General features: G+C 40.3%; 1 protein-coding gene across 2 annotated transcripts in view; it reads right to left on the reverse strand.

Moving 5' to 3' along the window:
• Positions 1–23,723, reverse strand: part of dachd (dachshund d) — a 113,265-nt gene extending 89,542 nt beyond the window's left edge. For both annotated transcript variants that reach the window (XM_060876109.1, XM_060876108.1), the window contains exon 1: positions 22,882–23,723. In XM_060876109.1, coding sequence (XP_060732092.1) covers positions 22,882–23,444 — 563 coding nt within the window. In that variant the 5' untranslated portion in view covers positions 23,445–23,723. The remainder of the gene's footprint in view (positions 1–22,881) is intronic.
• Positions 23,724–24,652: the final 929 nt, after the last annotated feature.

The following is a 24,652-nucleotide window of genomic DNA, read 5'->3' on the forward strand; positions in this document are numbered from 1 at the left end:
ATGCCAGTCTTGAATCAAATGCAGTTTGACTGCAGTTATTAATAAAAAAAAATATTCACAAGACAAAGACCAAATCAATAAATGTTATTTTTATTTAGTATTGAATGGATTGTTTGCATTAATATTTTGTTTGTGCAAAATAGTGACTGCTTTTGGTTGCCGTCTTTGTGGCTTTCCGCCGATTAACGTTATAGATAAACGCCTCCAGCTCTGACTGCGCGTGCACGCTGCGCGTCCCTGTGCTTCTCCGTAGAGCATGCGGAGCGTAATGCAATCTAGGAGCAGTGATTCGCAAAACCTCCCTTATTGCAGTCGCACACATTTTTTCTGATTTTATTTTGTAGTAACGAGTAACGAAGATGCTTAGTGGAAATATAGCAAAAGTAAGAGTAAAAGTATACATTTTATCTAGGAAATGTAGTGGAGTAAAAGTGAAAGTTGACATAAATTTAAATAGCGAAGTAAAGTACAGATACGTGAAATTTCTACTTAAGTACAGTAACGAAGTATTTGTACTCCGTTACATTACAACACTGCTTTTAAGGATTGCCACGCTTCTCTTGGTTAGACGTGTCGGTTATGATTTTTTAGACAAACACTTGAATAAAAGCCCTAAAACAATCACTGGATTGGAATCAATTTAAACTGTCCAAGCAGAATTTTATCTTTACTTGTCAAAGGTAAACTTGGTTTAACTTGGATCGTACAAGAATTGGATTACTGTGTACTGTGTGGTCCAACAGTACAACTGTGTAACCAGGAAATTGATCTAGTTATAACAAGAAGTTGTTTCCTTGAATTATCAGCTGTTCACTGATGGAGATTTGAGTGTAAATCTGATTGTATCAACTGCAGCCCAAAGCCGTGTAAATAGTTTTGGAGTTGTTTTCCTTTCATTCCTGCTTTCTCATTGCACATGTAACTCAACTCTTACTCAGTCCAATCGTAAGAATTACAAAATAGTATGATTTAGCAAAGATCAAATTATAGTCAAGTTTCAGGATAAACTGTAAGAGTTACATTACATCTTCATGGATGAACTCTGTGTGTGTGTTGTGTAAAGCTAAAAGAACTACAGCGGCAGTGCTCTAGCCCAGCCTAGTGTACCTCTGAAAGTGATCCCTGATTGCTGTGATGTCATGTCTGAAATGGAGGAGAGTAGTGACACTATAAAAAGCGTGGCACAGGCCCTCTCGAGTGGCAGATTGCTTTCTCCATGCAGTCTGGGATGCGGATAAGTGACGACAGAGGCCGCGGCCTCCTCCACACAGGGGATTGGAAATGAGAAATAAGCGTTTCCTGCTGCATTCAGTTGGCCGCAAAAACAATTTGCTGCGAGAAAAAAGCCTGCATAAACGAGTAAATGGGGTCCATACTGGAAGTGAGGGATGAAAAATTCAAGCACTTTGAGTGAACATTTTTCATAAGCAACTTTTGAGCTTTTTTGTCAACTAAGACGCATTTCAGAAGACACCATAGCGGACCTGCTCGTAGTCTACAGTGAATTCTCTGTAATATGAACAAAGCAGTTCAGGGAGCTCAACAGGCCCACTGGACTGAACACATTATTGGGCAGATGAAAGAAGACAAACTGGCCATCACTATTCCGAGCATCTTAACTTTGACGCACTTTGGCTCCAGCCCTGGGTTGAGGCTCTGTTATTAAATGGTGACCAGCTTCCAGGGGACTCCGTGGCAGGTAGGATGACATTAGCGGACAGCTGGATGGAAGCTGCCATGGGAATGTGTCTTCAGGTCAGTGAATTAAAGTGGTAAGGTAAAGCTGCCACACTGTCACACCACCGTGATTTTATATCTATATATAAATCTATATATTGCATGAGCATATTGGACTACGCTCTTGATACTGAGACTTCATACATTCATAAAATCAGTCGAACAAATATATCACTGTCACAAGCTTTCCTCACTTTCCTACTTTGCCCACAATTTAACTTCTGTGTAAAAACTGTCTGTAAAAGTAGAACCATGTTTTAATCGTTTTCCATCAGTCCTTCACCGAGTGAGTTTATGTAGCATTCAGTAAAGCAAAATGTGGTCCTTTTTGAAAGCCTGGTCACTGAGGCAGACTGAGACAAAGAAACCAGGAAAGAGTTGCTCTAATCTTGGCTGCCTGTGAGAGACTGTTTTCTCCACTTAAATGGAGCTGATTGGAGGTGGAAGATTCACAAAGCTCCAGGTGATTTCCATAAGAAGAGGAGGACGGCTTCTTAATGGGGGTCAGTGCCAGGGCCGGAGTGTGAATTGGCAGGGGTGCATCAATTAGAGCGCAGCCAAAGCTCAAGCTAACGATAAGGCGAATGGATGATAGAGAGGTGTAATCTTCATTAGAGGCGTATAAAAATATGATGGTCTCACAAAGACATGGCAAATGAGAGTGTGGCAGAGGGCACAGGGAGATGCCTCCACTTACAGCAGACTCGTCCCAAAGTACTTAAGACTTTATCACCAGAGGCATACTGTACAGGTTTCTGTTAAATACGAAAAAGATAAATTTTCTGTTATTTTAAAGTAAATAGATTTCCCATGGGCCTTGTACTTCTCTAAACTCAAGACACTTATAGAGATGAATTTAATATCAGGTCTTATATAATTAATAGCAATCTAAAAGTTTATATTTTGGATGTTATTTCATGAGATGGCTGTACATTTATTTATTTATTTATTTATTTGATGTATTTTGTTATTTATTTATTAAAACATTCATTTATTTATTTATTTATTTATTTATTTATTTATTTATTTATTTATTTATTGCTTGTTTTTCACTCCACTAAAAGTTTATATTTTCTGTGTTTATTTATGAGATGGCTGTTGCATTATTTATTTATTTATTTATTTATTTATTTATTTATTTATTCATTCATTCATTCATTCATTCATTCATTTCCAGCTTTTTTAATTGTCTGCTTACCTCATGTCAGAGGCATGCCAATAAAAATAAACTTATTAAACATATTTACGGTATAATATAATTTATTATATTATAATTTATTATAATTTACGGTATAATCTTCATTAAAAGAAGTGTCCTTCGTTTCTGGTTTCATCTCATAGTTGACTGATTTTTCTTTCTATTCATTCACTTATGCATTTATATATTCATCTTTCAAGTTCCACAATTAAAATAAAGGTCCCTCATACGACACAATACAAATACAATAAAAAACAATACAAAAGGAACCTCAGTTGCCTATGAATAATTTCTAATTAAATACAATCTCTAGTATGTGCTATTTTTGTGCATTTGTACATTTAATCTTAAAAAAACAAAACAAAACAAAAAAAAAGAACAGTCAGGTTAATCCATACACCATCTCCTCCAGGTTTAATTCCTAGTCGCTTTCCCACTCAGATGCTGCTAGTGGAGACTAATATTTATCAAGTGTTACTCTATTGATGTGTGCAAACCATTTAGAAATTTGAGACTCAAATCGTTCAGTCATCAAATGCAAAGGAAGAGGAGTTTCCCTAGAGGCCATCCAGGCCCTCCTAGCTTACCTCAGACAGATACAGGAAGTGTGATCTGCCTGAGAGAGCAAGTGTACCTTTTATATTGAAGATGAAGGGTGAAGAAGAGTCACTACACAGGTCACCGAATGGAAATGGACCTCTAGAGAGATTATGGATATGGATGTCCACTAGACAAGAGGTTAAAGTGCTGTAGTTGGGTGGAGAAGGTGAATTTATCTCCCAAATATCATCTGAGTGTTTAGAGAACATAGAGCTGATGCAAGAAAAAGAACTGATTAGATAATTATATAAATAACCACTCTCACTCATCTTCTACCGCTTATCCGAACTACCTCGGGTCACGGGGAGCCTGTGCCTATCTCAGGCGTCATTGGGCATCAAGGCAGGATACACCCTGGATGGAGTGCCAACCCTTCACAGGGCACACACACACACACTCTCATTCACTCACGCAATCACACACTACGGACAATTTTCCAGAGATGCCAATCAACCTACCATACATGTCTTTGGATCGGGGGAGGAAACCGGAGTACCCGGAGGAAACCCCCGAGGCACGGGGAGAGCATGCAAACTCCACACACACACAAGGCGGAGGCAGGAATCGAACCCCCAAACCCGGAGGTGTGAGGCGAACGTGTTAACCACTAAGCCACCGTGCCCCCCCCTTATAAATAACCAGTTAAACACAATTTGTATTTTCTCTTTATTTGTCAGTTGAAATATCCAGAACTTTTTCAGCAGTTCTACAGCTCAGTGCTTTGGTTCAGTTAGATTGAGCACCACAAGTTGGTTGAATTGAAGTAAATTCAGAAATTCACCAACTTGAAGTCTGATAGACCTAACGAGGAATCGAGCCGAGGCCACGTCACTCAAACGCTTTCGGAAAAGTTCCTCTGTTCTACATCCATATGTGTGATTGCTGCGTTCTCACTCGCATGAAGCAACCACACGAATCCGACGGAATAATCGAATCAAATACGCCTTTGTAGAAGCACGGGCAGTCACGACACCGTGTATTCGACTGCGTAAGTTCTAGATGTTTCTCCGTTATTTACCTGTAATAAGAATACAGACACTGTGACAATAAACTAATTAACCAACTGCATCCTCTCTGACATTTACTGCTTTGTGCCAGGAAGCTCAGTTCTTTGATGTTCAGCTGTAGAGAAAGGTACACGCTTAATAAGGTAAGATATTAAAGTGCACATGTGTGAAGAGTGTTCACAAGTGTGTGAGAGCAGTGGGCGAGCTCAGAGGCAGAAAGGAATTTGATTACATTGCGTTCACCTATCCAAGCCAAACCCATCATGTGAACATTGTGCATCCAAGCACACAAGCAGCTCCAGAGCCCACACAGCCAATCTTACACCATTTAAGTGTATATTGGGGAAAAAAAAGACAATCTGCCCTATTGAACGACTTTGTCCCCTTAGGCCAAACTGAAATGGTAATGTGCACCGCTTTTCCAACAAGCCCAAGTCTCCTTTATATTTCTGTGGAAAGAAGAAGAGGAAAGGCAGGAAACGGGAGCAGCATTGTTTCAGGATCTCATAAACCTGTGAAGAGAATCGGTGGAGCAGATAAATTTGCAACGCCACAGTGCAATTAAAGCCCAATTCAATTTGAGCGCACACCATCCATCTGTCAAAGGGAAACAAAAGCTGAGAAGATGCATTATTAGCGACTCCCTACCCTACCCTACCCTACCCTATCCTCCCTACCCTGCACCCGTTCATGTGCTTGTAGAGACACTTTCCAGCGGCATGTGAGAAAAATCCTGAGCTGTGCAATCAGGGCAAAATCTTTCATCTGAAATCCACTGACAAAATGGACTCCCTATACTATAGCTTTCAGTGTTCATTAAACAAATAAATAAATAAATGGAAAGGAATTGACTCACAGCAACTTCATATAGTATTTAATCGGTTATGTTTTCCTTGTTTTGACAACTTCACAAGCAAAGAGAGAGGTGTGTGTCAGAGCTGTCCTTGTATTCCAACATTTCTGAGTCACACAGTATCACAGTGTGTGAGCTGAGAAACAGACATCAGCCTGAAAGCGTCATTTTCTTTTTTTTCAGGACAGAGTCAAGCATGTCTCACTTAGTCAAATATATCTTTTTAATGCGAATAACTCACTAAATAACAGCTAGAGGAGAAAATAAGTAATGAAGGTATGAGATTAATAAAGTCGTGCTGTTAGGAAAGAGTAAAGCCCCGTTCACACTGCAAGTCTTAATGCTCAATTCGGAATATTTTGCTCAGATCTGATTTTTTTGTTTGGCTGTTCACATTACCTTTTAAAATGTGGCCTATATCATATACCATTGTGAACTGTTTGCTGTTTCGAACTGACCCACATGCGCAAACAAACAATAACAATGACGTCACACGCAGCACGCCGTTGCGCTAAAGTTTGGTTGAGGTTATGGAGGAAGTAAGCATTTTCGCTTTTCTTTCTAAATGTTTGTGTAATGGCAGCAAAGAGACGCAGTGTTTTGAAAATTTTCGGATGTCGAGGGCAACTTTTGATTATTGGATCCATCCGAATGTCGATGTAGATTGACCTTGACAAATCCACCTTGGTTGTTCACACTGCAGCCACATTGGAAAAAATCAGATTTGGGTCTGATTCAGGACCACATATGGAAGTGGTCTGAATCTGATTTGAAAAAATCAGATCTGGGCTAGATTTGAGTGTTCACACTACTCCTGAAGAAGTCTGACCTGGTCACTTGACCCCAAAAAAATCAGATTTGGGCCACTTTTACCTGCAGTGTGAACTGGGCTTAAAAGTTGAGTACAAACTCATCTAGCCAGAAATCAGCTGGGTTAAGACCTCTTTGTGAACCTTGTTAAAAAACACAAGAGCAATTCAGAACAGACTTGTATATTAATCTTTATGCCGGCTTTACGTGCTTTTTTATTTATGGAAACTATATCCACTTTATCCCCCCCACACACAAAGCGTTCCATACAGACGCCAATTTCCTGATTCTGGTCATCATCTCTTACGACGATTCAAAGCACTAATTAAATATGAGATCTTTGCAGACATTATTCCTGTATCCGCACATGCTCGAGCGAATCATTGTGGTTCTATTAAGATCCAAAACGTCTCACATAATCCTATTTGTCCACTTCAGAATCTGTCAGATAAAGATCTTTATTATGTGCGAGGAGGAGGTTGAAGGGAGAGCATCTCAGTGCTTTCAGCCTAAAAAATGCTATCAACTTCAAAAGGTGGAAGAGGACATCAATTTAAAATCAGAAATGTATCTGGGATCTCTACGCTCCTTAAACTACAATACATCTCGGCTGATTAAAATACATCAAAGCCTCGTCATTTGTTCCTCTGAGCAATAAGGGTAGATTTTAATTGCAAAATGTTAAACCTCACAATTAAAGGCTTTGTGCTACTTAAAGCTAGCTCAAACAGACACCAAAGGACAAGCATACAAATTAGATGCGCGGAAGCACTGCATGCGCGAGCGGAGGGAATTAAACGGTGGCTTTAAAAGCTCCCTGCAAAAATGATAATGCTTTAGATTCATCACTGTGTGTAGTGATAGTATTATGGAAAAATCAGCCAACAGATTGCACTTTCATGAGCTCCTGTCCTCCCCTGACTGAAGGAGATTCTTTAAACAGAGAAAGGGAAACTGTGAAGTAGAAGGAGACATCAACCTAGTGTGTCTGCCATTAATAACAAAAAAAAAAAAAAAAAAGTGAACGTTTTGTAGCTACACAGCTCCAAAACTGGAAACATCCTGCCAACGCAAACAGGTAGTCAATTTAGAGTCGACGGATGAGATAAAAGACTAGTGAGGTGGTACTCTGTTGCTGCAATTAGATTAGCTCACACTACAGAGAGCCTCAGCAGCCAAACATCAATACACGAGAGCTTTACAAGAAGCCCACTGGATACCAAAAAAACAACTGCAACTAGTCTGAAAGCTGGACGGGGAGCAAAAAGCCATTCGACTTTTCTCACCAAGCGTTCAGCCAAACAAATCTAAGATCAGATATAAAAGCTTCTGGTTTTTCCTGCCGATCACAAACGGTAGCAGCATAAAAATGCCATTCAGTATCTGGGACTAGTTTTATTGAAGATGTTCAAAGAAAGGTTCAAAGGAAAAAAAAAAAAAAACAACCAAAAAAATAAAAAATTAAATAAAAAAGGGATACTGAAGCAATCTGAGCAGAGACAGATGGTATATGTGGGTTAGCACTTTTATGGACTAATAGTCTTTGGAAGATTAAAAAACATCTCTAGGAGGTTTTATTCTTTTTGGCATCCATATAAGATTATTTACATTTATATTTAATATTTTATATTTACATAAAGCAGAGGATGTACTATAATATGAGAAGTTAGGGGTCAGTTTAATGTTCCCGTTAGAGGTGGGTCTTTAGCAGGTTTTTGAATATAGAGACAGGTTCTGCTGCCTGGCGTGAGGTTAGAAGTTCATTGCAGTTCTCAGGGACAGTTAGAAGGTTCTGGAAAGTGAGCTTATACCTCTCATTGGTTGTAGTGATCGCATGTTGAAGTTGATAAATGTCTTATTATTTTAGATATCTGTGCTAATAAGCACCCCAAACACTTCTAAGGAAAATACACAGTGGTATGAAAAAGCAGGGCTGAGGCTGATTTCTTTCTAGCACAGACTGTTGATTTATTCAGAGACATCACGGATAGCTTTGTCAGATAATTATACAGACTGAAACATGTGATAGTTTACACAAAAGGGTAAATGACAGAACTATAATGTAGGGTTTAGGTTCGAGTAAAAGAGTTACACCTTTTCAGTTTAACCTTTCTGCGTCTTGTATTGAAAGTAGAAACGCCATGCAGTTAGTAGCGTATTAAGGATACTGATACTGATACAGATTTGGATGTATGTGTAACAGTTCACCTTACATCACTCTCAGGATTTAATGCTCTGCTCAAGCCTGTTCACTGTCTCCGACCCTTTTCAACCCTGCAGACTAAACTCACAAACCTTCATCCCTGCTTTCTAAGTTCACTAAAATAAAGAACTAACGCTGAAGGCTGCATTAATTAATGTACTACAACAGTCACTAAGGCATCTAACAAACTGTCAGCAATAAAATTTAGATCTGTTTGTCAGAAGTGCAATTCTCATGTCCCATAAGAGTATTAATGAAAAAGCCTTTCATCGCTAAGCAATCCGGAGTTGGACAAGAGCAGAGCGATGAAGGAAGCCAGCAGTGGGACGTCATGAGGATGATGAGATAGTGTGTCCTCTCATTTTATTCTTTAATAAAGTCGCACCCAGGTGGCCTCGAGGTCTTACAGTTGTGTGGGGCTCTCGAGCACTAAACAGTAGTCGACTCGCCTACACTTCCCCCCCTTCCCTTTCAGTCTATACAAACACATTCACATTGTTTCTTTTTCTACAAGGCCGTCTGTTATCGAGATGAAGCCCCTCCTTGACCTCTGCTGGCGAAACCTGTTCCATTGCCTCACCGATCGACTTTCAGGCCTCTCTCTAACGGCCATTGTGCAACAACTCATGTGAAGAAACTCTTTGAGCTCAGAGCAGCGACACGCGATCTCTGTGACGGCTGTCAGATCACTCTGTGGTTACAGGTTTTGAGAAACTTGAGGCCAGATGACTTGCCGCTCTGGTAGACGAGGACATAAGTTGTGACGCAACGTTTGCCTGTTTGGCAACTGTATTACGATTTTACAATCAAAACTCAAAGCGAGACACTTTATTTGAATAAAAATGTGCTGCACTGCTTGTTTTTTTTTTTTTGTTTTTTTTTTTTTTATCATTTGCAAAGCGTAGCAACAATTAGCTTAAATCTGTGCGGTTGACAGACTGGAGCTAAACTTGCCCCAGGCAGGTCATTTTTCAACTTGATACACTGATCCAAATACAAACACAGAGTGAGGCCCGAGACTCCGTTGTGCAAATGATCTGGGTGTTATACTTTCATAACTTCCTGCACAAAAAGAACCCTGTGGCAAGTCTCTCAACAGGCAGGCCGGTCAAAAAAAAAAAAAAAAACATTCGGGTTATCAGAATTTCTGTAGGCCATTTCTTTAATTAGCCTTCATAAATTGAGTCGTGATAATGTCACAGGATTGATGAATGGAGTCTTGAAAGGACAGTGGAAAGTTAAATAAAGTCCTTTTCGGAGTCAGCGATCGTCTGAAAATAAACATCTTCGCCGACAGATGAAAAGATTCTTCTGACTGTGTGCTGAAGCAGAAAGCACACAAAACCAACACACCCACACACCTGTCAAATCGGACCCGTTATCAGGGAAAGCAACTGCTATTTACTAACTAGATTTTTTTATTTCTTTTTTTTTATTTTTTTTTTTTAAATACAACATGACTATGCATACTTTAACAATTCTCTCTCGTTTGATTTCGATTTCTTCATATCTCCCTCGTTTGCCAGAGCAGCTTTCATCATAAGATAAAAGCAGTACTTGAATCGTAATAATTATCACACCAGGATGCTGGTAAGATGCGACGTGGCTTGCCACCAACTTTTCTGACACATACCTATTTCTCCGCTGGGTAGCAGGTGCTGAGTGAGGATGTCTACTGAGAGCCTTTCTAACTGACAGCTGGCGGGAGGAGACACAAACAGCTGCAGCTGAGCATTGGTAGAAAAAAAAAAGGAAGAAGTGAGGGAAAGAGTGAGAGAAAAGAGAATACAAACAGCTTCAATACCCCCAGGGTTGTCAACACCAATCCCCTGAACCCACAACGCTTTTAACCAGGCAAACACAGGAAAAACTGTTTCCGTCACCAAACTCCCAGTCTTCAGGTAGAGGAACGCATCAGAAAGACAACATCCGTACACAACAGACTGTAGAAGTTGCAGTATTTGTTATCACGACACTGGCTGTAACAGTAAACAGCAGAACTGTGTCATATTCAAGACTCAATTTAATAAGGAATAAAGAAAGGGCATGTTATTTTTTTTTTTTTTTCATTTGGAGGTTGCTTGCATCAAAATACATGAGATCAGCTTTAGTGTTTTGTTCGACTCTGCCAAGGTTATTGGAGGCTCATTCCAAATTTCCTGAGGGGGAATTGTGTGAAAAATGACTCTGTGTAGATAAATGATTCGGCCCCCAATCAAAAGCGAAATCAGTGGCGGAGACAAAAGACGCTGACGAGAGCAGAACAATGGAGAATGTGAGACGTGAGACGTGCCGATCATAGCAGGCGGCTGTGATAGGCCGCGCAGGTGGGCCTTGACAAGTTAACTGAGTACCGGAGTCGCACGTGGAGCTGCTGAGCTCACAACAGATGTGAATCTAATAGCTCTAATACTGTAGGTGAAATCCGCACCATTGGTAAGAAGTGATCGTGAGCGCAGAAAGTGTGAAACAGCTAAATGTAACCCCAGAAAGCGTGGAAGCCGTGGTCACATACATAAGCAGTCGCAGGTGAATAAGTAACATATCATTTTTATGGCCTGCACTCGCCAGCCATTAATGGGGCCATATGAGCACAACCTTGAGATGAAATGCCTGCCATGTTTAATCATATTCCCTAATAAATTGCCTTTTAACAATTGAAATGAAATGGATGTGCAGTGCACTCAGTTAATTGTTGACGCACGGTTTACAGAGACAGAGATGCAAAACCGCCTCTCGGGTCAGTGCATTTCCCAAATAGAGCATTTGAGCCCCTCTTAGGTGCCTGTCAGTCGTTCTGCATGAATATAAATCTGTTCTGCAAGAAGTTCTTCAAGGCTTCTTTAATCTGAACAGCCATTCTTCAATATAAGCAGAACAGGGTGGGTTTAGAGGTTGTGCTCCCCTTGCCAAAACAAAAGCAGGAAATCCCACATATATTTGTTCATTCTCTCTTTCACTCTCTCTCTTTCACTCCCTTTCTCAGTATCTCACGGACTCTCTCTCCCTCTCTTGGTTTCCCAATCCCACGCTCCCTCCTCCTCCACTCTCTCTCTCTCTCTCTTTTACTTTTTTTCACTCTCTTGCTCTATTGGCCTCTCTCTCTCTCTCTCTCTCTCTCTCTCTCTCCTTACCTTCAGCAAATAGTGCCTGAAGCTGGCAGCCACCTGCAATGTATTTTCTTTCTCCCTTCGACATGAAAGTCCTTCACAGAACTCAAAATTTAATAAATCACCCCCGAGTCTGACAGAGTTTATCTCATGGGGTCCGCTCTGACTTGGAAGAGCCAGTGGACAGACAAAGGCACAAATGATAAGGTATAAAATTAACTGCACTTACAAGTTAGAAGGGAATTTTCCACAGGAAGAAACGGTGCAGTCATTTAGTCTCGATGGCCATTTGACCTCATTTGCATGGTTGCTGTCACCACGTTGCTTCTGCACAGATACTGTTATGTTTAAGAGCTTTCATTAAGACCTAAAGTTGACACCCTTTTTACCGGGATGTGGCAGTAAATCACAGGCGTGAGCGCCTGAACATCTTGATCAAAGATCTGGCGCTATCGTGCCATGTTTCCTTTCACAGAGCAGACAGGTCGGACACCGCTCATCACTTACGGCAAGAAGAGAGTTATGTACGTTCATTTTATCTTCCTCATGCCCCCATGTTATCTGCTCACAGCATGCTAAATAACTCCTATTATTTACATTGACAAGAGGCCTGTACAGAGCCGAATCAGTACACATAGAGCCATCCATGCCATCCATAAAAGTACATTTAAGTGCAGTATTACATTTTCCTTGCAGTAGCAATACTTCTCCCATACTGAGCTACTGCATTACACTCATCTTCTGTCATCCACTATGCCTCAAACTACTACTTTTTGTATAGCTGCTTTATATGTGCATAATAAAGTTGCATATGAAGTTGCGAATAAAGAGTTTGGAATTCTGACTGACAGCAGCGGTGACCTGCGTGTATGTTTGAACAGCTTAATAAGCTCTTAGCCGTGTCTTTTATTAATAACACCCCGAGTGAGCGGTGGGAACGGGTTGACCCGGGGTCTCACGCCTAATCTTTCCTGATTCTGGCCGCTCCACCGGCTGCTCTCGCTATCTGTTTCTCCCGCTGATGTCTTCCTGCTGCGCCAGCGCTGTCAGCACACTGGCCTTTCTGTGGCTTGGCTGCTATCTCTGTCTGGGGCGTGCTGAAAGAGCCTGTCATACCCTGACATTCCTATTGGCTTGACCCTGACCCTATACCTTTAATTATCCCGCCTTAAATCTCCTCCCATGGCCAAAAAATGAACAATATGTATCAAAGGAGGCTGGAAGTATAATTGTAAAATTCTTGTCTTGGAGTAATGTGCGCTAATAGCAAGCGACACAGACGTTTCTCGATCAAGAACAAACGATATAACGCTCCATGTTTACGAGCTCTTTTCATCGGACGGACAAGGAACACAATGCTCCAATGCTCAGATGATAACGAAGGAGCACATGATATAAATATAGCGTATTGTTTGCCTGGGGTTCCTGATTTCCTTAAATTAAACATCCCTATGACTAATAGCACCATAGAGGCTTGTTTGATCCACGTAATCAGATCTGTACAACGGCTATTGTCTCACATTCCTTTTCTGACATTTGAAAGGTCAAGAGTGAGAGGACATTTGATAACTGCAAACCCCCTTTGCTCCATTTTTTACAGCCCTTAATCTTCCATCGCAGAATTGCTAACGCAGAACAGTTAATCTCTGGCTGAACAGCGAGAGCGGAAGTTATATTGTCGTTTGAGGAAACGGCTCGATTTCTTTACTCCGCCATAAAGGTAAATCTCTGAGAACTTGAGTGAAGAGAAAATGAGAAAAGATATTGTGTGTGTGTGCATGTGTGTGTGTGTGTGTGTGTGTGTGTGTGTTGGCCACAGAGAAGTGGCAGTTTATTTCAAGTAAAAAGCTTTTCATGTCCACACTTTAGTTAGAATCACTATATCAAATGGGGAAAATGTTCTCCTTTCAAAAGTCTTTATTTCAGACTGAACTATTCCACTCCAGTTTTACATGTTTTAGAGATCCAACAAAAATTGAGCTACTGACTATTATGGCAGAATAAAATGCTTGACAGTGTGTCGATTGACGATTATACAAGAAGAAAAAAAAAAGAACTGAAAATGAACGACAGCCGTTTACACGCTGAACCACATTTAAAACATCAACACACTTTGTCAATCACTTATCTAACAGAAACGTTTCCCGGGAAGTAGATCATCAATATTACATTTGGTTCTTAATGAGTTACAACTACTAGTCAAATGAAATAAACAAACATCCAAACAAACAAACAAAACGAATGAATAAAAAGTTATTACATACATAATAAATATAATAATACAATAATTTAATACATTATTATATTATACATTCAAATATTATATATATATATATATATTTTAATGTAATAAAGTACAATTTTAAGCAATTTATTACATTTAATAGTATATAAAACTTTTTTCTGTATTTAATAATAATAATGAATGAATGAATCTTTGATAAATTATTCATAGCTAAGGAAAAACTGAGGAGGTGGAGGCCATGAAGGAAAGTGAAAAAAAAAAGGCAACATTACGGATCGTGTTCTATTATTTTTTAACAGCTTTTTACTTCCTTTAAATCATTTCTTGTTACACAAGTGAATCAAATTCATCATGTAGAATTACTTGTGAACAGCCCACGATGTGTCGTGGATCACTTGACAACTGAGAGGTACATTTAAAGGGTTAAATTCCACGTGTGCTGAAACGGAACGTCGTATTTATTTCCCTGCAGTTATAACACTTTTTTTTTTTCCTTGTCAAGGTAGTGCTTCAAAGAAGTCAGTCGACAGCACTGTTATCTGTGTAAAACACAACGTCTGACACAATACACAAAGCCTGGCATTCAGTTCCTGCCTCTCTCTGTGACAGTGTTCTCCTTTAAATACATCTTATTTCTTTTAACAGCAACCTTGGGAGAGCTGCAGCAGTCTAAAGCGCCAACACTTAACACCTTGTAGTCGAAGGAAACGTTTCTGATCTGCTCGTGTCATTTAATCATCCGTATTCTACTGAGCTGTGCAGAAACAATTTTGCAGGATATTAACTTCCAACTAAACCCTGCTTGTGTCATTTGTGGTTCCACTCAACCAGTGGTCCCATGGGGAACGCACCCTCCTTACAGCTGTAATGAGCTTCACGACACAGAATAAAGCCAGTTAATAGAAAGGTAAGATTAAAAAAAAAAAAAAAAACATGCATGAATCACTAAATGTTAGCCATTAGAAAGTGTTGCTGAAATGCTAGTCGGTTAAGCAGACAAAGCTAGCCGAGCTATGAATAGATCCTCTTGGTGTGAAAGTCTAGCTGAATAGTTAATATGCCATCTCACCTCCAAGACAAGTGCAGACTTCAGTGTTTGCCTTTAGGGAGACACTTTGTCAAATAGCATAGAAAATAACTTTGGAGAGGAAATTGAATGAGAAGGCTTTAAAAGGGACATGTTATCCAGGGGGATGTCTCACAATTAGGCTAATACTAGATCATCTGAGGTAAAAAAAAACAACAACACATAAGTAAACAGCAAACTGACTCTTTCTGAGCTCTTAAAAAGCTGTGTGTCTCTTGGCAAAAGCCTCCTTGTTCCTCGCTTCTGGTCTGCAGGATACAAAGGAAGGCGATGCCGTTCCATGAAAACCATTTTTGTTCCATTGCAAAAAAAAAAAAAAAAAAAAAAAAAAAAACTAGGTCATCCTCTCATAATTGTCAATCATGCAATAAATCTCTCTGTGCCACAAATGAATACTGCACTGGGAATGAAACAAAGCTTATTGGCATGCGATGTCAGCTTGACTTAATTCATTCTCCTTTTCAGAAAAGCCTATTCACATGTGAAGTTTATGGATGTCACAGTGTCTGCTCTGGAGCAACAGAGGGATAATACATATAGACAGATGTATTATGCTGGAAAACTTTTATCAGCATAATGCTCTGGAGTCTGTATAGAGCACAAAGCCTGTGCTGGATTTTACATAACAGGACAAATTTATAAGTAGAATACATTAACAGGGATGCTGGCAGTTAGCAAAGGTGACTGTCATAAACCTGGTGTAAGCATTTAAACAGTGTTTTTTTATGACACGCTGTATATAAGTGTGTCTTTTATAATGAACGAATGGAGTCTAATCTCTTGTAGGTGCAACTGATAGAAAAGTGATGGTTTGATTAAACCTTGGCTTATCTTCATGCCGAACCACAGCTGTGAAACACGAGACAGTGAGCCGCTAGACCTGTGTAATAGTCTACACCTTCTTCTTGACAAACAAAGGCTATAAAAGCAGGCAACGCGTGTGTGCTGTGGTCACCGCTGCCTCGCCTTCCGCATCCGCCAGCCAGGTGTCATCGGTTTACACATATCTGATGGGACAGAAAGGGGGCGCGGTGGTCCACTTCCAGCAGACGAATTCGGTGTCATGTCTCTCCGGAGCAAACTGTCAGTCTTTACGGGGAGAGTAATAATAGCCGGGCACTATGGCTCACCGTGGCAGGGGCGATATTTTTTTTTTTTAAAGGAAGCCTCAGTGAGACAGTGACATTTGAGTCTGGAGGAGAGAAACTCAAGCCAAGCATCATTGAAAAAAACACTGGAGTTATTATAATGGCTCGTCATTCTCTCTCGCGGGGCTCGGGCAAGCAAGCAACGTGAGAGGCTCTGGATCGGGTCTAAAAGAAAAAAAACCACGGCTTTTGTTTGATACGGAAATACAGCGTCTACTTCTAATGCACTCTGCGCAGGCAAACTCAAGCAGGGTGGAGGATTGGAGTGGATAGCGTGGAAATGGGATTTTCACTTTATTACCATTGCACGCCAAAGATTTTCTGTGTGCCTTTGTATATAGTCCAAAAATATTTTGCAGCGATGTCTCCCTTTCACACTTAGTCAAGCTATAGGTGACACTGATTTATGCCGGCCTTCTGTGGGAACTACGGCGCAAAAAACAAGGCAGGGTTATGTTGTTCGGGTGCAAGATTTCAGAACGAAATAAAGAAATAAACGTCTTATTGCCAAAATAAAAGACAAATTGTTTGGCAAACTTAATTAAAAGGAGTCATAGTTAATTCTTAGGTAATGCAGGAGTGTGGAAAAGTGAGTTAATGCTGTTTGAAACCTTGCATTTCAACAGGCACAGGAAGAATGGAGCAGGACCCACTAGCAGGATTGATGCTACAGCCAAATGCTTAGCATTTTTATCTAATAAGCAGCCATTTGTGTTTCACCTTGAAAGTGTCTTATTCAAGAAGCAAAACGCATAGCTAACAACTCCTGTACGCAACATATGGGATCCTTAGTGGCAATAAACAAAACAATATTTGTGTTTTGTTATGATTATTATGATTCAATTTAGGCAAATTGCCTTTCCACGCTGCTGTGTGGTCTGTGAGGAGTTCAGCTCCTGAGCGAGGGGCCTGGAGTCTCGTGTTTGTCAGAGGCCTGTCTGAGAGCAGATGCTTTGAACGGCGATAGAATTCCATTCTGGTCTCAAGTGTCATTAGCTGCGAGCCATTCGCTTTGCCAGGTAAAGATTAGATAACAATCACAACTTTATGAGATGCTCCTGGAGGTGTTGAAGCAGGCTTTCGTACAGGGCCGAACCTCGCTGACACGAATGTGACAGTATTTCGGTGTCGTTTCCCTTTTGTTTTACGTTTGGATTAAATAGTTATTATTCAGTTGTTTTAGATGTACATGAGACAAATCTACATTTATCTACTGCGATTGAATAAACGTCTAAGAAGAATGCTGTCAGCTTTAGTTTTTAGAAACGCAAGCTAAAAAGCATGTGCATCCCATCGAAGAGGTTTTTTTTTTTCTTTACAAAAGGTTTAAAAAGGGTGCTTTAGAGCCACATATTTCATGCTTTGAGGAGGGCTTGAAAGTGAATTCATTGAGCACTTATTTCTTTTGTCCTCAGAAAAAAAAAAATGGCACGAGCACTCCAGAGCCTGTTGTTTTTCTTTAATGGAGTCATGGTGCTCTCATTGCCCTGTAAAGTGGAGCTTGTTCTGACCTAAATGAAAACAGCCTGCAGAGCTACATAATCACCTGTCCTCCAGGCTGGCAGTACCAAAGCTGCTGACGCCGTTTACCGCACCGAGCCACTGCCATATCCTTCAACGCACACACATGCACACACACACACACCTCTCACGAAAATGCATCAAGAAATGTCTTTTGATACCAAACAATAGTGAGCTAAACAATAGTACCGCGGTCGAAATGGACAGACGTCTTAGAACTGAATTGTTGACATTTACACACCGCAAAATTTATCTCTCAGGACCTTAAAAAAAACAACTTGGAAGATATTTCTAGAATCCCATTTGAGATTGATTCCCACAAGTATTCTTTTTTTTTTTTTCCCTGTCATCTCCAATGTGAAAATGAGCTAGGGAAAATTAACTCCTGATACAGCTACGCTGAATTAGCCAGTGAAAAAAAAAAAAAAAAAAAGAAAGCACTTTTTAAGGATTCCAGCCTTGTCATTTTCAATTTTCTGCTCTTTGGACATGCGTGTATTCAGATTCAAGAACATCTACTCGGCATATCAATCCTAATTAGACAATCTGGGTCCACAAAGGATAGGAGCAGAGTTATTTGCATAATTTAATCATAAATACTCAGTGATACATATTTCCAAATGCATTTGTACAATTATCTTTTCATCCTTGGGGCAAAAGCATTAATATGATTAGGCAATAATTCTTAAAAAAGAGCAGGAAAATAGAAAAGCAGCAAGTGCACTCGGTTTTTTTTTTTAAACTCCAGCTTTGGGCTATATGAAAAATTAATTAATTTCGGAGGGGGAAAATCAATTTCTCTACGTGACCACATTAGACAGAGCGAGGCTACAGCTTGGAATCTCCGTCCAATCAAGAAATCTCATCTGCTCTCTCTAACTTCTGTCAGTAGTGTTTAACATCGCTGTACAAGCACCAGTGATCTGCGCCATGCTCCCTAAATACGGTGTAATGTGGACGAGCTGCCGGGCTAAAGACATGCCAGACCCTACAGTGTCTCTCTCATTCACACACACACACACACACACACACAGGCCCAAATTCATGGCTTTCTCCACAGCCAATCTGTCACAGGTGCTGCTCCACTATTCCAATTTCCTAACTATGCCTTCTCCTGACTGCTTTATTCTCCGCGCCATTAAAAAAAACACCCAAAATATCCGCACCTCAGCGGTGTCAGCATCACCTAATGACATCTATTATGAAACAGAACATGCCGTACATTACAAATAATAAATGTATTAATTAATAGGTGCACCTTCCGATACACAATTCTCTTTCTAATTCTCTCTGAGGTTCCAGCAGAGAAAAAAATCTGATCAGCTCAAAATATTTCACTTTAAACACACAATTATGGCCTTTAGAGCCTCTTTGAGTCAAAACTATAAAGAACTATAAATAGCTAGCGATGTCCTATATTTATTCATGAGCAATAACTAAAAGGACAACTTTTACAGGCTTTGGGGTAGAGGCAGAAATATTCTGAATAAAAATAATAATAACAATTGAGCAAATCAGCATGGCCGTCATAATTAGTAATTACATTTCATTTTCAAATAGACGTTTAAAAAATAACACATCTTTTCCAGTTTTCTAATAACATCCTCTTGCGATATGCAGCAAATGCACTATTAATTTCCACACCAAACATATCCAACAGCAGAGCTTTTCCAAGTCACAGCAACAAAAGATAAAAAGCCGGCTGTTTATCTTCTTCCTCTCTGACCCATCATCATAACATGAATTCGAGGCCAGAGCACCGAAATGCATATTTGATTTGTAAGAAAGTGCTTGAATGAATTTGTGATTTTAACAAGCCTTTTAACATGCACAAGCCCCCTCCCTCTGCCTTCAAACTCTTTCATCCTAATCAGACATCTGTCTCTCTGTTTTTTTTTTAAGTTATTATCACCCTGGCTCCCTCTTGGATGTGGTTGCTGGGTGACGGGTATCTTAGCACCCACTCTGACTGGGAATGATTTGAATCCGATCCAAAGATTTCCCAAGAGTACCTGTAAACACATCTGTGCCCTGCCGAAAACAAATATATCAGAAGAGCACTGCAGAGAGAGAGAGAGAGAGTGAGAGAGAGAGAGAGAGAGAGAGAGAGAGAGAGAGAGAGAGAGAGAGAGAAGAGCGATAAAATCTGCCACCGCTGGTGAAGACGTAACCCCCGAGCGCTAGACAAAATAATCCCACTTTCCTGTAAATGGGACAGTTTGTATCATAACACAAACACAACACAAGCCTCTTTTTTTAATGCTTCGCTCTCATGGCTGAGCATGAAAATAACATTTTTGTGACATTGATATTGATTTAAATTAAAAAGCTATTACAAGAATGAATGTGCAAAAGACCGTTTAAATAAAATCTGTGAAATTCTAAGCTAAGGAAAATAGCCGACATCCCAGGGGCCTCCTGTCGTCTGGAGGTGCGTGTTTAACCTTCAGAGGTAGACAATGATTGTCAATTAACTGCTGCATTGCTGTGCATGTACAGCTTGCCTCCAGTGAGGGAGCAGCACTGTTGTGATGTTTCAATAAGCCTTTAAGTTCAGATGCCGGTGGGAACGAACGGAGCCTGCGCTGTCCCACACACAAAATGAAAAGGAAAACAAGTAGCTGAAGTATTGCTTCTCATGAGACACTGTCGTAGCTCCCATGAAAGCAAGAGATTATGGGCCCTCTATCTGCTCGGCACCGGAAGGAACGCATTAATCTGGGTCGAGGCTCTGTGTGAAGGTGCAGCAGAAAGAGAGAGAGTGAGAGAAAGAGAGAAACAGCGAGAAGCTTGTCCTCCTGCAGAGCAAGAACGGAGATCATCTGCCGCCGCCGTACAGCACACGAGTTAAACAAGTGCAGCCGAAGATAACGAAAAAAAGTGAGCACGAGCGTTTCGTCATCATAATAGTGCAGGAATTAAAACATGGATATCTTGACATTCGGTAGAAATCTATTTGGAGCTCTGAGTATAATCCAAGTATAATATACAATAATTCCAAAAGGTCACTATAAAAAAATGAGGATTCTTATACGGCGTCATGTGTATGGCTCCACAAACATCGACAATACTTTGCTGCATCACAACTCAAGTGACGACGGATACTTTAAATTAGGAGCAAAAGCGCAAACCTTTCTGCTTAAAGTGGCAAACATACACACACACAGATTCAATCAGCGGTGTAACGAAGAGCTGCTCCTCCTGCACCATCTGTTTGTGTTCCATCTACACAGGATATCTTTGTCCATACAAATGATGTAATTCTCCAAATGGGAAGCAGCCATGGCGGATATGATTGATTTCAGCATAACACCGGCAGTACCAGGTGCTTTCAGAGACCATTACAGGCCTTTCCCGTGCAGCAGTAATAGGCGAGCACTTTAGCGTCATTAAAGCAATATGTAGCACTGCATTATCCTTTAACCCCATTGCTGGCCATACTCAGTGCCAGCCTCAAGAGTTCAAATCATACACTATATCACTGTGTGACCAGGGAAGCATCAGAGTGGACTGAGGTGCGAAGCCTCACAGCTTTAAGTTCCAGCTCTCACATGCAAAATCATCCTCACTGTTCAAACCACCCCAAAATAAAGGCAAAGGCAGTAAATGAAGGTATCATGAAAAGTGTTCATTTTCATGCTTAGGAAAGTCTGTTATTAAATAGATGTGTGTAGAAATATATAATACAAATATATACAATATGTAAATATACCAGTATTCCAGAATATACCAGTATTCTAAAACTAAGTGCAAAAATGTAAGATTTTGTGATTTTGTTCTTTATATAGACAGATAATTTCTTATTATTAAAATAATATGTTAATGATTTAAATATTGTAACACTTTTTCACATTTCACCTTAAATAACATTTGTCTTATTGTACAATTCAACTATTATTATTATTATTATTATTATTATTATTATTATTAGTGCTACTCTTATTATTTGTTATTATCGTTTTATTTGTCTTTTTAGTTACAGTTAGACAAAAAGTTATTTAAGGAGAAAGGTCACATGTCTTGCACCCACTTAACAGCAATCTATGTTTCCACTACTTAAAATTAGCTGGAGGCAGTGAATCCTTCTTCATTATTGACAACATGCACTTACTGACCACAAGCACTTCTTTTCTGACTGAAGTAAGAAAGAAAGAAAGAAAGAAAGAAAGAAAGAAAGAAAGAAAGAAAGAAAGAAAGATGCAAACACTAGAAATAACTGAATATTACAGTGCACAATTTGGTAAATATTAGTAAACTTTTAGACTATATCAGAGTTAAAAAATTTACACCTTTTGTCTTATTTTATATGTGTATATATTATATATATATATAAACTTATATATATAAATATATACTTATATATAACTTATATATATAAGTATATATATATATATATATATATATATATATATATATATATATATATATATATATATATATATATATATATATAGTTGTGAAAGGGCATGTTTATATAGCAGTGTAAACACATCCAGGTTTAAGATATTATGATATCTGTTACTGTTAACCCTCATTCCATCATTTCATCATGTCTTTGCTGGTTTGTTGTGAATACAAACCTGACATTTCATCCCAATATCATGAGAACGAGTTATATCAAATATTATGGCCCGTGTGCACAGCAAAAAAAAGCCAGTGTTATTTACACAGTGCTTATTTATAATGACGACTGTAAAAGTTAATCTTACACACCCTGTTGTTCAGCTGTGTACTTTGTGTCAGTGCTGTACAAATGAATCTAACACACTGATGTTTACTTGTGTACTTTGTGTCAGTGGTTAAAAAGTTCATAAAGAATTGTAAATTAATTGAACACACAGCTGATCTGTGTGGTTTGTGAAAATGGTGGAAAAGTAAATGTAACACATGATTTGTTGTGTTTTTGCATCAGTTGTGTTAAATCATACGTGTATCTAACACTGCTGTGTTGTGTTTATTTTTTGCATCAGTTGAGAAGTTAATCTAACACTGATGTTTTACTGTGTATTATGCATCAGTTGTGTAGAAGCTCATCTACACACACACACACACACACACACACACTGATGGTTTGTTGTGTGTCGCATCAGCGGTGGAGAAGTTAATGTAACACACTGACGTTTTGCAGTGTACTTGCTGTCGGTGGTGTAAAAGTTGAGCACGGCGGTAACGGCTCCGCTACGTCATCAGCTCGGTTGGGCTCGTGAGCGCGGAGTCGGTTCTCGCAGCTCTGCGCTTCTTTACCAGTTAACAAGTAACGGAGAAGTTGGAGCTGTTTTGCGCGCGAAGCTGAAAGAGGAATCGGCTCTTATCCGAGCTGACGGTGCAACTGTGCGCATGTGGACCGGGACTCGGTGCTTACCTGGCATTGGTGCAGTCGTTGTAAAGCGTCTCGAAGTCTTTTCGGGAGATGAGCTTGCAGCGGTTCACACCGGGCTGGATCGCCCCGAGGCCGCGCAGAACGCGCACCTGCTCTACGTTGCACACCACGGGCGTGATCTCGAGCCGCTTCAGCTTGGTGTAGACGGTGTGCAGCCCACCGACCAGGTGCTTCAGGAAAAGATCGAAGGCCTGCGGCAGGCATATGAGCTCCCGTCCGTCCACTGTGAACGAGGCCACCTGCGCGCCCCTCAGCTCCACCATCTTACACTCGTTATTCTGCGGGGTGTTTTCCACGGGCGACGGGGTCGAGTATACGGGCTTGGAGCCCAGAGGAGTCGGAGTGACAGCGATCGGTATGACCGGGCTTCCTGACGCTGCTCTCAGCTCCGAGCGGAACGGGTTCGCGACGGCCGGAGCTACCGACGGACAAGGAGACGAGTTAGCCGACGGAGAAGAAGTGTTCACCGAGGAGGAAGAGGAGGATGAGATGGGAGACGGCTGGACCAGCGAGGAAGGGGGGATCAAAGCAGCCGGCACGGCCATGGTCAGATCGAGCACGCGATAAAGTTCAAAAAGTGGGCAAAAAAACACCCCAAAGAAAGAAAAAAAAGTCACGCGCGAGTTTGTGAGAAGGAGAAATCCACCGGGTTCAGCTGGGAAAAGTAAATAAAAAAAAAAAAAAAAAAAAAAGGACGAGAAAAGGCTGTAATGAATTAGGCTGTGAGCGGCGGGACAACCATTTGGAGACTGGAAGAAAGAGAGACAGACAGAGAGAGAGAGAGAGACCGAGACAGAGAGAGTGACAGGAAGAAAATGAGCCGAAAAGTGCAGCTCGCTCTCTGGGATGAGTTGTTGTTGTCACAAGGTCCAAAGTGGGAGGAGCTAGTGGACACTGTCGGCCTCGGAAGCACGCGCACACTGGCTGCGTCCGAAAGCGCGTTATAAAGCGTTACATTTCATGTCCCGTAATTAACGCGATTTACTGGAGTTACCGGGTATTTTTACACTGTTTACCAACGAGTGAAAGTGGAAGGCGATGCTAAGAGCAGATTTCAGTGCAGGCACAAACTTTCCACTCGATCTGACTTTACTTATTCATACACAACTCTTGATTTTTGCACTTTGTATTAGATGAATAATAATCAATGAAATATGCATATGGCATCTTTTGGGGATAAACTTTGGAGCTGTTTTAGATGTGCAAATAAAAAATAAAAACATTTTTTTTTTTGTAAAAATTTGCATTGGAAAAGCATTGGGGGGAAAATGCTTTTTTCAACACATATGAATAAGCAATAACAATACATTTATCTTTTAGGTATATGTGACACTCTTTCTTCATGTTTAGAGTTATATAATATCTATAATATCCAAGAGTTGTTTTGTCAATACGAAACAAAATATCTGCTTTTAGTCCCTGTCACAAACCCTCCAACCCCTTTCTTCTTACTTGTACACCCACCTGTGCACACACACCTGCCATCCGGACAATCCCCCGAGCATAGGAAGGGGTTTCGTGTGTCATTTCTCTGTGTGAGGTTGGTCATTTCAAGAAGACATTTGTGAACTGAATCTGATTTGAGCAGCACAAAGGCCATGCACACACACACACACACACACACACACACGCACACACACATACACGCTAAAATAAACTCAGACAAACCCCTGACCTTTCTCTATTTCACTAAAACAATACACTATAACATATCTTTTACTCTATTCTGGGATACTCCACTATTTAATCCCAA

The sequence above is a fragment of the Tachysurus vachellii genome, chromosome 8 (genome assembly GCF_030014155.1).
Source record: "Tachysurus vachellii isolate PV-2020 chromosome 8, HZAU_Pvac_v1, whole genome shotgun sequence".
Classification (NCBI taxonomy): domain Eukaryota; kingdom Metazoa; phylum Chordata; class Actinopteri; order Siluriformes; family Bagridae; genus Tachysurus; species Tachysurus vachellii.